Source organism: Melopsittacus undulatus, chromosome 6 (assembly GCF_012275295.1).
Source record: "Melopsittacus undulatus isolate bMelUnd1 chromosome 6, bMelUnd1.mat.Z, whole genome shotgun sequence".
In the NCBI taxonomy this organism is placed as follows: Eukaryota; Metazoa; Chordata; class Aves; order Psittaciformes; family Psittaculidae; genus Melopsittacus; species Melopsittacus undulatus.
Window position 1 is genome coordinate 1198212 of NC_047532.1, and position 15618 is coordinate 1213829.

At 46.3% G+C, this 15618-nt stretch overlaps 2 protein-coding genes across 3 annotated transcripts in view; one reads left to right on the plus strand and one right to left on the minus strand.

Moving 5' to 3' along the window:
• OPHN1 (oligophrenin 1) overlaps positions 1-8294 on the minus strand; it is a 65005-nt gene extending 56711 nt beyond the window's left edge. The window contains exon 1 of one of the 2 annotated variants that reach the window (XM_034063692.1): positions 8095-8294. In XM_034063692.1, coding sequence (XP_033919583.1) covers positions 8095-8248 — 154 coding nt within the window. In that variant the 5' untranslated portion in view covers positions 8249-8294. The remainder of the gene's footprint in view (positions 1-8094) is intronic. The other variant, XM_034063693.1, reaches the window with a different exon arrangement.
• A 123-nt stretch (positions 8295-8417) lies between these two features.
• On the plus strand, positions 8418-15122 carry YIPF6 (Yip1 domain family member 6). The gene is made up of 7 exons (XM_034064317.1): positions 8418-8473; positions 9254-9382; positions 9893-9971; positions 10371-10413; positions 11382-11507; positions 11616-11773; positions 12360-15122. Exons 1-7 carry the CDS (start codon positions 8435-8437, stop codon positions 12476-12478), a joined length of 693 nt encoding a protein of 230 aa, XP_033920208.1. The 5' UTR covers positions 8418-8434; the 3' UTR covers positions 12479-15122.
• The last annotated feature ends 496 nt before the right edge of the window (positions 15123-15618 follow it).

Here is a 15618-nt window from a genome sequence, read left to right on the forward strand (position 1 = left end):
GAAGGAGCCAGGAAAGGCAACAGAAGATGGATGAAAAGCTCTCTGCATGTCTCATGCCTGACAGAAACAAAAACGTACTTACACATATGAAAACCACCTCTTGCTATGGCCCGTTGTGCCAATGCATGCAGCTGAGTACTTGAGAAGCACATCAGGGCCCTGACACACAGGGTGAGAGAATTGCTCCAGCCTGCAGCAAAGTCTAACACACACATATCAGTGAGCCCTGAAACAAGGGGTAAGATATCCTTCACAACCGGAGCACACAGATAATGTGCATTCTCCTTGGGTTTTCTGCCTGCATCTGCAGATATGGCTTGGGCTGTGGGCAGGGTTGGCTTTTGGGAAGTTTTTTTTGTTCTGTTTAGGTTTTTTTAGCTGTTGTTTTTTAGTTTCTGTTTGAAGCATGTCTGGTTTAGATCTGCACTAGCTTGGGGCTTTAGATTCTGTGTACAGGACCTACAGCCCAGGAAAATGAGCTGCTTCATCCTCTGATGGCTGCAAAGAGGCCTCCCTCTTCCTACCTGTCCTGAGAACATCCACAGAGGGTGGACGCTGGCCAGGGAGAGTGGCACTGGCAACATGTGAGCTGAAGTTCACTGTGTTTACATACACAGAAACAGATCTGAAAGGTGAGCATCACTTTGGAGCTGCTGCAGTGGACAGGGAATTTAATTCCCACACACAGAAAAAGGTCCATACAGGGGAAAAAAGGCTATGCGATATTTTCAATGGAAAGAATCCCATTTGGCAGATATCATTATGAACATCCTATTAGATCAATGATGCCAGAATACTTCCCGTATCAGTTCTGTAAATGGTATTGTGTATTACCAGTACTGCAGAACACCATGGTCTCTCCCACATGCAGATGCAAACACACAGTTTATCTCCTCAAGGTCTCCCAGGGGCTCTGTTGTGAACAGCTTCCAGATGTTCCCTCTATTGCCTTTGCTGTAAGATGGTGCAAAACACAGCCCACAGTGCTATGCAACAGTGATACTCAGGAGCACACAGGTCTCCAAATCCTCAGGAAGACATTTTCCTTCTATTACTGCATGCTTCTCTTTTGCAGAGGATTCTGGTTCCTGGCTGAATTAGCATGTCCCTAATGTCTTTACCTTACTGAAAGTCACTGGGTTTGGTTTAGGAGGTGTCTCGATCCATACAATATCATCCTAAAGCAACTGATTGTATTTAAGCTGGATGTAGGTATGATGTCACCTCAGACAACTACAGCTGACAATTTAGGAGAAAACTTTAAAAGGTATCAGCAGTAACTGAAGCCCTTACTGGATGAAACCCCCATCAAGGACCAGCAAGGAGCAGACAAGTACAAGGAGAATACATTATCACTAGAGGGGAGTGATGTATTTTCCAGCAAGTCATTTTTCCCCTGCTGAAGTCCAGGAACAGCTTAACACTAACTGCTCTAGTATAATGTGCTCCAGGAGAGAGGGGGAAGGTGTCCTGCAGCAGTAAGCCATCCCCTTCTGGAGAGCCAGCTTGACGCAGCTCCTCCAAGCCCCACCAGCACGGGTAGAAAACCAGGTCCTCAGTGAACTGAAAGACTTCAGTGACACTTCAGTGGGAGAGGATCAGGGGACAGCCCACAGATCTGTGTCTGTGTTTCCTTCCCCAGAGTCCTTTGGTTGGAAGGTGACTGACAAGGCAGTGGGGCTGGCACCTGGCTGAATTTGGCCATGCTCTGGGCAGGAGTGTTCAGTCACTTGCTCCATCAGCATCTCTGAGCCCCTTAAGCTGGTGCAATGATTAACGCCATCTCCAAGTGCATGGACAGCAGGTTGGCCAAGCTAATGAGGCCACTGAGACCTTGTTCAGCTGATTATACCTCGCCAGGGATGATTCTTTGTTCTGACTGCTGTTCTGCTGACACAGGGTCTGATCCTGCATCCATTCAAGTCAAGGCTCAGGCATTTACTGTTTCCGGGGTGCAGCATCAGGAGAGTGCAAGGATACAACCAGAGAAGGAAAAGGACAGACCAATGTTTAAGAAGTCAGGTGTGTTTCAGCAGCAGCTGCCCCAGGCACACAAGCAGCCTCTTCACACTCACCTGGCCAGTGGCACCAGAGGAAATACTTACACAAGTCTTGTTTGGACCTTAGATTCCCCTGGTTATCCTGGGTGGTTTAATAGGTGACTTTCCATGAGACAGAAGGCCTCTGTGCATCCACACAGAGGATTTCTATGCACATCTCCATTAATGTGCCATGTGCTGGCTCACAACTAAGCTGTCTTTGTGAGACAGGATATTTTTAATGCAGGTGCCTTAATGCCGAGCTCTGCCGAAGTGCAGAGCTAATGTTTGCCTGGAGAGCTGCAGCCTTTCCTGTGCCAGCAGAAGGGCACATGAGGGACAGACTTACTCTTCTTCCCCCTTTTCCAGAGGAGCTTTAGGTTGGCTCTGACATAGGAAAAAACCCCACTATCTGGCTGTCACACACTGTAGTAGCAGATTCAAGCTTTTGTATCTGCAGACTTCACATGACCAGCACATGGGGTTTCTGTAGGAACTGGGAAGGCAGGCCACTGCAGGGCTGCTCTAATCTCATTAAACTACTGCATTCTGGTGACACTCTTGGTTTCTACACTCTGAATCATTAAAACCTCAAGCATCACCTCCAACAGCACAGAAACTTGTCGAGAGCAGGTCTGAACACTGAGGACTGCAGTGCTGGACCTGCAGGGAGGACAACAGCAGGCCCTTGCCTGGATCCCCCATTCAACCCTGTTCCTGGAGAGAAGCTTACCCAGTCCCTTTCGCTCAAGACTGCTGTGTGCTCTGCAGGCATACACGCCTCTATGCATTCCTTTATAATGTTATCTGTCCAGGATAAAACACTTGCACTGCGTGGGGAAGCTGCTTAACTGACATGCAAAGTCAGAGGCAACCTCTGAAGCTTTCCACAGTACAGAAATCAAGTTCAAAACCACATTTGCAACACTGCATGGGAACTCAAAGCTCTTCCAACTTCAAAGGAGAGTATACACCATTGCAGCACTCATACATTAATAAAAAGAGCCTCAATCTGACATTTCTCAAACTTCATTGGACATATAATTGCGAGAGAAGATCAAAGACTGGGGGAAATAGATGGGTTTGCATTACCACACACACAGCAGAGCGCAGTGAGCAGGAGAGATTAAACAAGAAAACAACCCAACATATTGAGCCCCAGGAAGAAAATGCTGTAAAGAAGTGATTCCTACAACTGTGATGCTACAGTCATTTACTTCTGCAGCCCCGAGCAGCCTGCAGCAAGTCTTGTCTGCAACAAAGCGGGTGCTGACCACCATGGAATGGGCTTGTGAGCTCAGGTCCCCACAGTGGGCTGAGGGGATGGACTCAAGCCTGGGATGCTCCAAGCAAGGCAGACCTTGCACTTGCCACAGGTTCTGAATTTGGCTCTCAGGGGCAAGTGAAGCAGCCCCAGAACAGCACTGAGGAACAAGTGAAGGCACCAGCCAGGCAGCCCAGCCCCAGGCAACCCAGCCCCAGGCAGCCCAGCCCCAGGCAGCAAGGCTAACCTGACAGCCCCTCTCCCTTCCTAGATAGGGCCAGGCCATGGTGGGCTTCAGCACCTTATGGGACCAGTGTATGGGATCAGCATCATCACTTGGCCCTGCCAGAGGCTGCATATTCCTGGCATGAACATGAAAGCATGCAGCCAACTTTACAGTAAAAATAACTCACAATTCTGACTCAAAGTAACTAGTTTGTTATCATTGACTTTCACACCCAAGATTCTTACAAGTGAACAATATTTTTCTCTGCTTTAAGTCAGTGCAGTTCCTCATTTGGCACAACCTTATACTTTGTCATCATACAGTGTCCGACATGTAGTCATCTGTCATAGACAGTCGACTATACATCAGCTGACAGTCAACTGTCAGTCAGCAAGAGAAAAAAACCCCACACTTAAAGGCAGCAACTTTGTGACTGTAGTTGCATGATGACCCACATCAGGACATGGGGAGCTGCATGGCACTCAGGGGGGCTTTACACGCAGTATTTTATGTATTTCAGCTGGTAACATGTTTGAGTTGTGTGGGTGAGGTGGAACCAGTTTCTCTTAACCCCTTGAAGGCCAAGAGTGGTTTAAAGCACACAAGTTTACTCCTCATTCAGGTAACAGCTTTGTGCTTCAGACGAAGCCCCAAAGGAGAAACTGAGGCATGCAGGAGACTGAAGGGAGCTGAAGTCCCCCTCCTGCCTCCCTCCTCCAGTGCTGGCTCCTGAACAGCTGCACTGGGCAGAGTACTGCCTCATGCTTCTCCCTGCAGAGGAGCAAGGGGTGGGGAAGCCCTGCTGCCTGGAAAGCACTCACCCATGGCTCCAGTCTCAACCTGGGACAGGGAAGGGAAGTTCAGCGTTTCATTAGAAACATGCAGGGAAGCTGAAGACAGCAGAGGGGCAGCAGCTCGGAAGTGGATAAGTTTCTTGACCAAAGCCCACATCCCCCCTTGCTGTGGGTCCCTGCTGCCCTTTTGTCCCCATCTGGGAGCTCACGAGTGGCAATTTCAGTTCAGCAGAAGCAGTGCTCTCGAGCTGTGCTGACAAATGGACTCCCAGGCAGAGACAGATTTCCACCTCATGACACCTGCTGTGGGAAGCAGGGACTCTCTTCTCCTCCTCTCCAGGACAGCAATGGGCACCCCACGAGCAGGGTTCTCCCAAGCCTTCAGTATTCTCCAAGAGAAAGCACTGTGCACACGCACCACAAGTACATGGCACATGTGGGAATCACTTAGGGAAAGGGATTGAACAACACTTCATCCAGATCAACAGGAATTCTACTCTGAGGAAGGGTCTGGGAGACAGCAAACCAGAAGGCTGCTGGGTATAAGCACTGTGAATAAGTCTGGAGTAAAGATGTGGCTGCCTTAAAACAGCTCCCGCAGCCCATCACAGCCAAGTCACACTTGCAGTGATTCATCACTCACCATCTCCACAGATAGGATGGAGTGAGTGGGTTTGAAACTGGGAAATGGAAGAGAGTACGTGCATTTGTAAAACAAGCAATCCATTCAATTAAACCAGCACACCTACCAGCCAGGCACACATCACTGGAAGCATTTAGTATTCTACATTTATAATCTCATGCTATTTGAAAGACTCATTTAAGAAATTTGCATTCAAGTTCATGTATTAATTTGCTACAAATACAATTGTGGTGAATTAATCTAGGAGTAAAAGAGTTCCAAAAACATCAAAAGATACCTAAAAATCTCCAACAGAAGTCCCAGAAATAGCACTTACTAGAGGTAGGATGCCTAGATTGTGCTGCTGACACAATAAAGTGATATCAAGTTGGGGGGGTGGGGGGGCTTGTTTGTTTTTAGCCTTTAAAGACTCCCCTGGAACACTCCTGATATTTTCCTACCCAGCAGGTAGGTTGAGACAACCTTAACTGGCCACACACTTTCAGCAAGAACACTGCCAGCAACCCAAAAAAAACCCCAAGAAAAGAACAACATATGTGCTCCTCATACCACAGACAGCTCGAAATCACCCAGCATGTGGACTGCATGTCCTGTGGACTCCACGTAAAGTCACACTCACTTTTTTCCCTATTACTGAGCAAACAGAAAATAAAAGAACTTTGAGCAGTCTCAGGCTTACAAGCCTCCATGGCCTGTTTTTACAGCAGATCACATAAAGCCCAGCAGACCCTATCTTCCCGCAGTGGGGAACTGCACTCCTTTTCCTGGTAGCCTGCATGAGCATTGCTGCGCTCGCACAATTCACTTGGCAGCATGTGCTGCATCCAGACAGTCTGTGCTGCACACGAGTCTTTTGTTTCCATCACCCCGTCAGGCTGAGGAGCCCGCCAGCTGGAGACAGCAGGTGCTTGATGTTCCGACAAGCCTCAGCAAAACATGGATAGATTTGCTTTCAATTTTACATTGGAGTGTACTCATTCATTAATAGGCAAACACATAAAATATATACTTCTGTAAAGCCATCAGAGGGCTGGACTCGGTGCAGTGAGTCAATGCTCTGGGACAGTTTGGCCGAAGGTTTACCTGGGAGGGTGCCTCACCCACTAAAGGGATAGGGTGGAGAACAGCACCTCTGGACACGTAAGAGACAGGTCCGGTCAGAACAACCACCATACTTAACCCTCCATCCTTAAAGAGATCTCTCTCCTGGTGAGATTACCACCAGCTGTGTGTCACAGCAGCCAAGGGACACATCCACTGTGCTGTCAAGTGGCAGAACCAAAACCAATGAGGAAGCAGGATTTACCAGCCACCAGCCCAAGGTGTTCAGGCAAGGGACCATGAGTAGCCCCAGATTCGTGTCCACAGTTCCATATGGATAGGATTCTGAGAGGAGAGCTTAAAACTTCTTTAAAGTTATCTGTAAACTAAATGGGAGGGGGTGAATGGCAGGAGCCGATGGAAGCCCAGGAGGGTATCAGCTGCAACACCCTCCCCAGCCAGATGCACTCCTAGAAAAAGATAACAGCACAAAACAGCCCACAGTGTATCAGGCAAGAAACGTGGGGTTTCTTCAGCTCTGGGGAGTTATCTCTGCTGTCTGAGTGTACTCAGTTTCCTTCTAGTTCTTCCCTTCCTCCTTGGCCAGTCTCACTGGTATAGGCCTGCTGACCCAGCAAAATCCCCTCACATCCCTACTCCAAGCACAGCATTAGGGTTTACAAAGACTAAAAAGGGAAATGGCTTAGACCAAAGTGATGAAAACCCAAAGCATTTATATGAACAAGCAGGCTTGTTAAAACCCTTTGATTTTTTTTTCCCTGGATTAAGCAGAGGTTTGGGGGTGGTATTTTTTAGGGTCTTGCAGCCTTGTGATGTCTGCTGCTTCACTCCTATTAGCTTTTGTCTTCCCTGTTTTCCAGACAGGCAAACACAGGCTATTCCAGCTATGGCCTTGATAACAAGGAAGCTCTGACTTATTCTTAACAAAAGGGCAGCAGCTAAACGTATTAATACCAACTGAAAACCCACCAGCTGGCAAGAAAAATAGTGTATGATGAGAGTCTGCCTCACTGGCTTTGTGTTTGTCTTCACCTGGCCTGATGCAAGCGCAGTGCTTGTAGCCGATGCACTCTCCTACACTTCTGGCCATATTTTAATGCACATTTATAAAACCAGAGAAGATGTGAGAGGTGACACAGGGAAATCGTATCTGAAGCTCTTGGAGGTAAATCGAATTCTAAACAGACAAGCAGGTCAGTAAAGCATTACACACATTGGACTTCCTGGTTGCAGGTGACACAACCTGGTCCAGGGACTCGATGGTCTCAGTCAGTACTTTTGAACAAGTAACTCTCAAAGCCAACACTGAAATTGACATTTAAGTGGAAGAAACAATCCCAACATTATTAAGAAAAAGAATAAAACACCCACAGCAAGGGCAGGACTAAAGACTGTTCCTGGACGGAGCCCTCTCATTCTCACTGCAGCCCATCCTCGGGAAGCAGGTGACGAGGTGACCGTTCTGCCCGGCCAAACTCACCCGTTCTTTAGTGCAGCAAAACAACCAAGCACCTTCCCCAAAGACGAGATGAAACAAAGGCGACGCTTGGAGAGCTCAGCCGGCTCAACAGCCGGAGCCCTGCATCGGCAGTGCCAGCCCAGCTCACCGGGACAACGGATGATAAAGGAATGAAGGATGGAGCCCGGCCAGTCACCGAACAGGGCCAGCTGTGGACAGATGTCCAGGCATGGCAGGAGGCAGAGCTCGCTGCCCGTAGCCAACCAACCCACCCCAAAACGATGGCAGCGACGAAGGCAGCTGCCAAGCGCCGCGGTACGGGGCCATGAGGCTGGGTGGGGTGGGAGCAAGCGGAAAGCGGCTGCAGGAACACATCTGCAGGGGGATGCTCGGGAAGGAGAAATGCTGCTCGGCCAAGGCGAGAGCCGCTGCCTGCTCCCCTCCTCCGGCTGTAACCCCGGAGCGACGCCGTGCCCGGACCACCTCCGGTACAGCCGCACCGAACCGCACATCACCAGCACCGGCGGCGATCGGCAGGACACGGCCCTCGGCCCCTTCCCACCCCTCCGCGCTCCCCGGGGCTGCCGCCCGCCGCCGCTCCGCTCACCCCGTATGGCCGCAATGAGCGCGTTGCCGTCCTTGATCACCTCCTTGATGAACTTGTTGGTCCGCTCCAGCTCCTGCTCGTAGCACTTGAGCCGCTCTCGGAAGTCGGGGCTGTCCAGGTAGCAGTCACTGAACTCCAGCGGCGGGTGCCCCATGGCTCCGCGGCGCTGCGGGCCGGGCGGGCGCGGTCACGGCGCCTTCCCCCGCCCAGGCCGCCCCACCGGGAGGGAGGCGGCCCCGCCTGCGTTGCCATGGACGCGCTGGCCCCACGTGACTCGGCGTGCCGGCGAGGCGCGCCTTCATGACGTAAGTGCGGGCTCCACGTCGCCCGTGCAGCCAAGATGGCGGCAGCGGAGGGGAGCGGTGACGGGGGCCCGTTGGTGAGCGGGGTCCCGGGAGCGGGCGGGAGCACCCGGTCCGTCCCGGCGGACCTCAGGCGGGGCAGGGGCGCTCGGCTGTGGGCCCGGGCGTGCGGCGGGGCCGGGCGGGGGAGGCTCGGTGGCACCGGGGCAGCTCCGGGTGGGCCTGGGGCGTTGGAGCGGTGGCAGGCCGCTGCTGAGGTGCGGGCCGCCGGGAGGCCGCGCGTCACCGGAGAACAGGGACGGGGAGTTGCAGCCGTCGGGCTCCGCCGTGCCCCTCACCGGCTACCTCAGTATTTACTGTAGAACTGGTCGGGCTGTTCGCGTCCCTCTCCAGGTGAGCGGTTTAAGCTTACGCTTGGGTGCAGGAGATCAGTTCTGTTGACCGTGCCATTGGCAGGCTTGACGCCGTGCTTGGGCGGTCGATGTCTGTGCCGTTTGTCATGCGTTGTTTCCCCTTGGAGCCCTTGAAATGCAGTGTTCTCGGGTGCATCCGTGTGGCTGTACGGCTGTCGGGCATTACATCACAACACAGAGGAGCTTTGTACTTCCGTTAGTTGCTGCTGCCTAAACAAGATAGAGTGCAGGTTACTGAGAGCTACTGAAGAAATGCTTTGCTTACACTACTGTAAAATGCTTAAATCAGTCAGACAACAGCTGAGCCCTGCTGTTGTGACTGTGTGACTAAGCGTTGTATCTGTGAATTCTGAGCTTTCACCCAAAACTCACCGGAAAAACATTAGAAGTGAATGTGAACTGGTTTGTATTTATTTCTTTCTAAAGGTTTTTAAACCTATGTAGTTTGCAGGTCTCGCAGATGTGTCAATATCCGGAGATATCCCAGTGGAAGGGGAGATTACTGTTCCTGTCGGATCTCGCTCTCCTGATGAAGACTACTCCACATTGGACGAACCTGTTAAGGATACAATTGTGAGTCTGTCTCTGCCTAATGCGCATCATGTTTTTTACTGGTATCTGTGGCCAGCTGTTATGCAAAACTTGTATTTTTGCAAAGTTTGACTTTATTGTAAGTTTGGGGTTTTATTTTTTGCAACTAACCATGTAAAACTAATTCTTGCAGCTCCAAAAATACCTGAGTTACAGCCCCAAAGTTTCTCTGTGACCTCGAAATCTGCAAAGGCGATAGATGGACCTTGGGAGAAAACTCTCTTAACTAGCAGAACTTTTCATTAATCCTTTTCCTAGAGGAGCAAACTAACTATTGTTCTTAATTGTGTGTTATTAAATGTGTAAAATATTGTGGTTGTTAAGGCATGTAGAAAAAAGAAGGCAGTGCTTGTTGTGAAGGATGCTGCAGTGATTTTTGGGTTGGATACTGTTTAGATTTACCACTGGTACTCCTTTACTTCTGTCTTTCTGGTTTTAGTTTTGAGCTGTAATTGTTATGGAAGGATGAATTGAAGAATTTCTTTGTTTCAGATGAGGGATCTCAAGGCTGTTGGGAAGAAATTTGTCCATGTCATGTATCCAAAGAAGAGTAGTGCCCTCCTCAGAGACTGTACGTATAAGATGACTGTCAGAATCTTCAAAGGCTGTTTTGCCAGCAGGCTTTGCCTGCATGGAGTTTAGTGGAACGGATTCAGAAGTGTCTGTTTCATGTTTTCTGTTGTTGCAGAAAGTTGAATAGCAAATATGAAAACTCAGTGTTACCAAAACTCTTTTAAAAGTATGCCACAATATGCAGGGTAGTTTTCTTCAGCAGCTGGCATATTGATTCATATAGTATTTGTATAAATTATATTGTAGAATATTGCATGCTAAATAAGAAAATTATAAGGAAGTGTGATATGGAAAATGACACACTGGGGGTTGGAAAAGGTGTTTCATTGCTCCCAGGAAAATGAAACATAGTGTCATGCTATGGTACTTATATCTTTATTTTTTCCTTTACCTACAGGGGATCTCTGGGGGCCTTTGGTGCTTTGTGTCTCACTTGCACTGTAAGTATTTATTGTGTGTGGATTTGGGGTTTTGTGATCTTTCACATTTGAGAAATGAGAAATTAAAAATTCTGATTTACATGTGTGAAATTAAGTTCATCTGATCCTTCTCTGATCTTCTGCAAACAGCCTCTTTAGATTTTCTTATAAAACATGTGTGTGATGCTTTAAGCCTGTTAGGGACCTCCCATCTTTAAAATTAGGATTTAAGGGTGAACTCTTCCTAGTTCCCTGTCTTAAGAATGCCTGTACTGAAAGGTACCCCTTCAGTTCACATTGTCCTTGGTTCTAATGCATTTGGCTGACTTTGACCCTAACCTGCAGGCCAAACCCTTTGTCTCAGAGCTGCTAAGAAGAGAGGCTATTGTAGTAGTTTGTAGGTGGGGGGTGATGGTGACTTCACTGGAGCATATGTGTGCAGGTCAGCCTGGGCTGGAAGTCCTGGTGAGACCTGCCAGCTAACTGCGGCACACTTTTGTACCCCAGGTACAGAAGCCATGCAGTAAAATGTTGGTAAAGCTTTAGCAGACATAAAGGGTATAATTTAAATATTCAAATCAGTGTGTGCTCACTTGTCCAGGCTTTGTGTTGCTCATATCCAGTAGTTATTACAAGCTTTCTGTAAGGCTTGTGTGTTTTATCATGTACTATGCTGCCTGGTTTGAGAGGTTACCAATGTTTTGGTACTTCAATTTTCACCTTCTAGCCTGTTCTCTATTTTTATTCCCTATATACTTACACAGTCCTCAAATAGAAAAAATGTACTGAAATACCCTCAGCTGAGACACAATCATCTTTCTTGCCTATACAAAATTGAGGATATTACTGAAAATAAGAAAACAAATAAAAAATTATTGGTCTGCTGCCTAACTGGGGATTAATGTTTTCAGCTCATGTTATCTACTCCGGGCCTATGAAAACTCAGTTACTGATTACAAGTGACTCCTTTTCTCTGTTACCTACAACAGGATGCTTCAGGGTGGATCAGCAGATAGTAAAGATGATGGAGGGCCCCAGTTTGCTGAGGTCTTTGTCATCATCTGGTTTGGGGCAGTTGTCATCACACTAAACTCAAAGCTGCTTGGAGGAACTATGTGAGTACTGGTGTATTTAGTAGCAGTTCAAATGCTCCCACACAGGGAGTTTCTGCAATGCTTTTGCTTGACTACTTTTTTCCCCCCATTTCTGTTGCTCTTTTCCAGATCATTTTTTCAGAGCCTGTGTGTTCTGGGTTACTGCATCATGCCCCTGACTGTAGCAATGCTGGTGTGCAGGCTGGTGCTGCTGGCAGGATCTGGGACCATCAGCTTCATTATTCGTCTTATTGTAGTAGTTGCTATGTTTGGTTGGTCGACATTAGGTGAGTACCTTTGTGTGTTATAATGCTGTTGTGCATACTGAGTAGTGTGACGCTTAAAGAGGTAGATCTGCATGCATTCTGTTGAGTAAAGCTAATGGATATTGTAGTTCAAAGTGTTACTTAGGCTGCTGAAGCATTGCAGAAATAGTTCTTCCAGTGCTTGTGCTGGCAGAGATTCAGCATCTGTCTGTGCTTTTGTTGTTTTTCATGGTCATATGCAGATTGCCTTTGGCAGAAGGATGCTAATTTACTATTAAACTACATGTGAGACTCCTGGGTGTTTTATTCTGTGATCTATATTATAAATACTATTGGAAAATGCTTATTTCATGCAGATGCATTTGCATTCTTTTCCCTGCTCTTAATCTGTTAAGTCTGATTCTTGTTAATCCACGTTTGTCTTTCTATATGATAAAGAAAGTCTTAATTGGGATTTATAGACCATTGGTATTGAGCAGTGGATGACTGTTTTCTCTCGCAGCATAATTGTAATGCAGATCCTAATTCAAAACTGTTAACATCTGCAGGGATCTTGGGCTTTTAGTTTTATGCTGCTTACATTTCAAGTATTTTTCTTTCTCACCAGCATCTACAGCTTTCCTGGCAGACAGTCAGCCTCCAAACCGCAAAGGTCTCGTTGTGTATCCAATCTTCCTCTTCTACTTTGTTATCAGCTGGATGATTCTCACCTTCACACCTCAGTGATCTCCTGGCAGAAGAGACTGTGTAACATGGACTGGAGTTTTTTCATGAATGCTGCAGTTAATCATTGGCTTTATCTCCTTCTAATTTATATATACAGAGAGATATTGTAAAAAGGCAGGTTATGGGATAAAGCCAGAGAACTGCAAAAATTGGTCATTTGTGTGTCCCTCCTTTTGAAAGATACAGAGGTCTAGCTGCTGAGGGTTTTTATTTAGCCCTGCTCTTCAGTTGTGTTAAATAAAAAAAGCCCACTGTGACAGCGATTATTCCACCTGAGGAACAGAGCGGGAGATCCTGACATTTCAAGATGTTGGATAGATGAAGATGAAGTCATAGGATCACACAACTTGGCAGAATTCTTGTTTGTGCTTGGATTCTCACTGAAGATTAATATGCCTTATGAAATAATAGACCTTCATTGCCGCTACATGTTGGCTAGGGAAGAAGTGTGTTTGACACCTTTTCCATTCACTTCTAGAGTGATTAAATGTATATAAAGGGCATCATAGGACTGAGCTTTCACTTTGAAATTAGATTTCAGCAAAAAAATGTTGGATCCTTTTTGCAGTTAGTTGGAGCTGGGCAAAGGGAACTTGCCTTTGCTCATATTCATGCATTGTCTATTTGTTTTATCCCTTCATAACCAAGAGTGTTTCAGCCACATGCCTTCAACACCATAGTTATGCTGACTAATCCATGTATCTCGTGAGAGGGAGAGTGTTTACACTGGATAGTTACAAATCTTTTCATGTGACCATAGATTAGAGAGTTGGAAATCCTGGAAAACAGAACTGGTTTGCAGCAGGGACTTGGTTATCACTCTGCAGGGAAGGTTGTCTGCAGAGCACCAAGCAAAGCAAATGTATACAGAGTACATGTTAAAGGCTTGTGTGAAGTTAAGGTTTTGATACAGAACATGTTTGGGTGTTAAGGCACCACACCAGGAGTTCTGTGTTCTAAAGTTTTAAAACGGGTAGGAGGAAGGAAAGCAAATGATGATAAAGCTGGTGGCTCCTGTGAAGCAGGATATGATTTCTGGTCTCAACTGCTTGTGCGTGACTTCATTGGGTTGTTTACATGGACAGCAGTTCACCATGAATGTGTACAAATTTGCACATTGTTTCTTTGTACTTACAATGAGATGTGAGAAACTTTTCTATAATTTGGGGTTGGTTGGTTTGCTTGGTTTTGCTTAACCCTTTCTAAAAGGGAAGGAGGCTTTCTTCTCCTCCAGTTCCCTGCAGGCACACTTCTGTACCTCACTTGGCAAATTGCACTGGTGTGCAAGTGTGTCATTTGTATTTCAGTGTAGGGATTGAGACCTGGAGAATGGCTTTTTGAAAACTGTCTAGAAATTATTTATGTTGTCCATTATTTTCAGTAAGCAGCCCAAGGGGAGATCTGTGAAACATCTGTGCGTGAAAAAGCTGCTGTTAAAATGTCACTTTTCCTAACAATGAGCATTGTATTTCTTTTTTCCTGTAGTAATTCAGATAGGCGCAAGATTGATGTATGTGGGTCCTGCTGAGGTGTAAATATGCCTAATTTATATTTATATATATATAAAAGTGCAGTTTCTGCTCTGAACACTGTAATTATTGGATAGTTGGGATGGAAATTTCTAAATGTGCAGATTAAAAGTACACTTTTGCATTTCTGGAGTATATGAAGAGGGTAGGAAACATCAGCTGCTCTTGGCAGGGAACCAGCTTTGCCGATTGTTACCAGCAAGTGTGTGTGAACCTGAGGGCATCATTGTCCCTAGACTTTCCTCTGTGGCTGTTCTGAGATGCTGCAAAAAGAGCTGTAGAGTTTCACAGACCTGACAATACAATGGAAATGGGGAATTTTTAAAATTCCATTAAATTACTGGTATGGAATGTGATTTTTAAATGTGCAGTTTTCCATTCATTTAAACTTTTAGGTATCCATTAAATTCCATTTAATTTCCATTAAACATAGTTTAGCTTTATGAAGCTGAAAAGAAATATTCAGGGGAAGTAGATCTAAAGCTGTTGATGGCTATAGTGGGATTCTTTGAGTCAGATCTTTCCTACAAGAAGTCAACCATGCTTTAGAGAAATCCTTGTAATTCTGTCTCTGTGTCTTGTGACTTAAGTGAATAGTATGGCTGAAAGAGTTGGGGTAATATTTAATTGATTCGGTATCTTTATGGGAAGAAGGGAAACAATTTTTAAGATAAATTAAAATTCCAGCTTTTTCCTTTCTTGTTTATGACTTGGGTCCAAGCCTTGTGATGGTTTTTGTGTCACTGCTCTTGGCTTACACAGGAGAGAAGAAAATTATTTTTATATGAACTAGATTTCAGCTGGTGTTTGAGGATTTTAGCTGAGAGGTGGTTTTAATCTGAAAGAATAGGCAAAAATACACCAGTCAGGTGGTGACGGTGCAATTTTTTTTTGTTTGGGGTTTTTTTTTTTTGGTCTATTTGGTGATTTTTTATTATTTTTTTTATTCATGGCAACCCTTCAGTGTGGCAGCCATCATCTAAAGCTGCGAAATCTTTGAGGTGGGTCTGTATCACTAACGATGTAGCTTGCCCTAAGGCTTTAGCTGGCAGGATGCAGGTAATTTTCATGAGTTTCCATGTCTCCAGTTGAATAAAGTTTTCCCTATCTCATCAGCAGTGGGGGTTTTTAATCATTGTTTCCTCTGTCAGAGAATAGAGGATGTTAATGTCGTCAGCAAGGGATTTTGACTGCTGTAGCTTATTGTCTGATTCACCTTTTGTCTGCTTGATGCTGGTACACTTAGAAGCATGTTGTATATCTTGTAAAAAGTAATTATTTCCCCACCACAATGTTACAGTTGGTTCTGGAAGAGCCTCATGAAAAGAGTTATTTGGCCTTTCAACCTTGAAGATGATTATTGAGAAAGATAGCCCTCTTTAAGTAGAGTGCAATTGATTGGGAAGGCAGAGAGCACTGGTGGAAATGAGCATCAGACTGATCTGTTGAAGATGAATGGTCTTGAGTGACTTGAGAAGCCAAAACTGGACTTTGTTCCTCAGCCAACCCTTGGTGTTCTGTAGAGCCACTACATCTCCTGGTCTGACTTGTCCCTCAGCAAACAGGCACTTCCCAAAGCAAACTGCCCATGGGCACAGCAGAGCACAACTG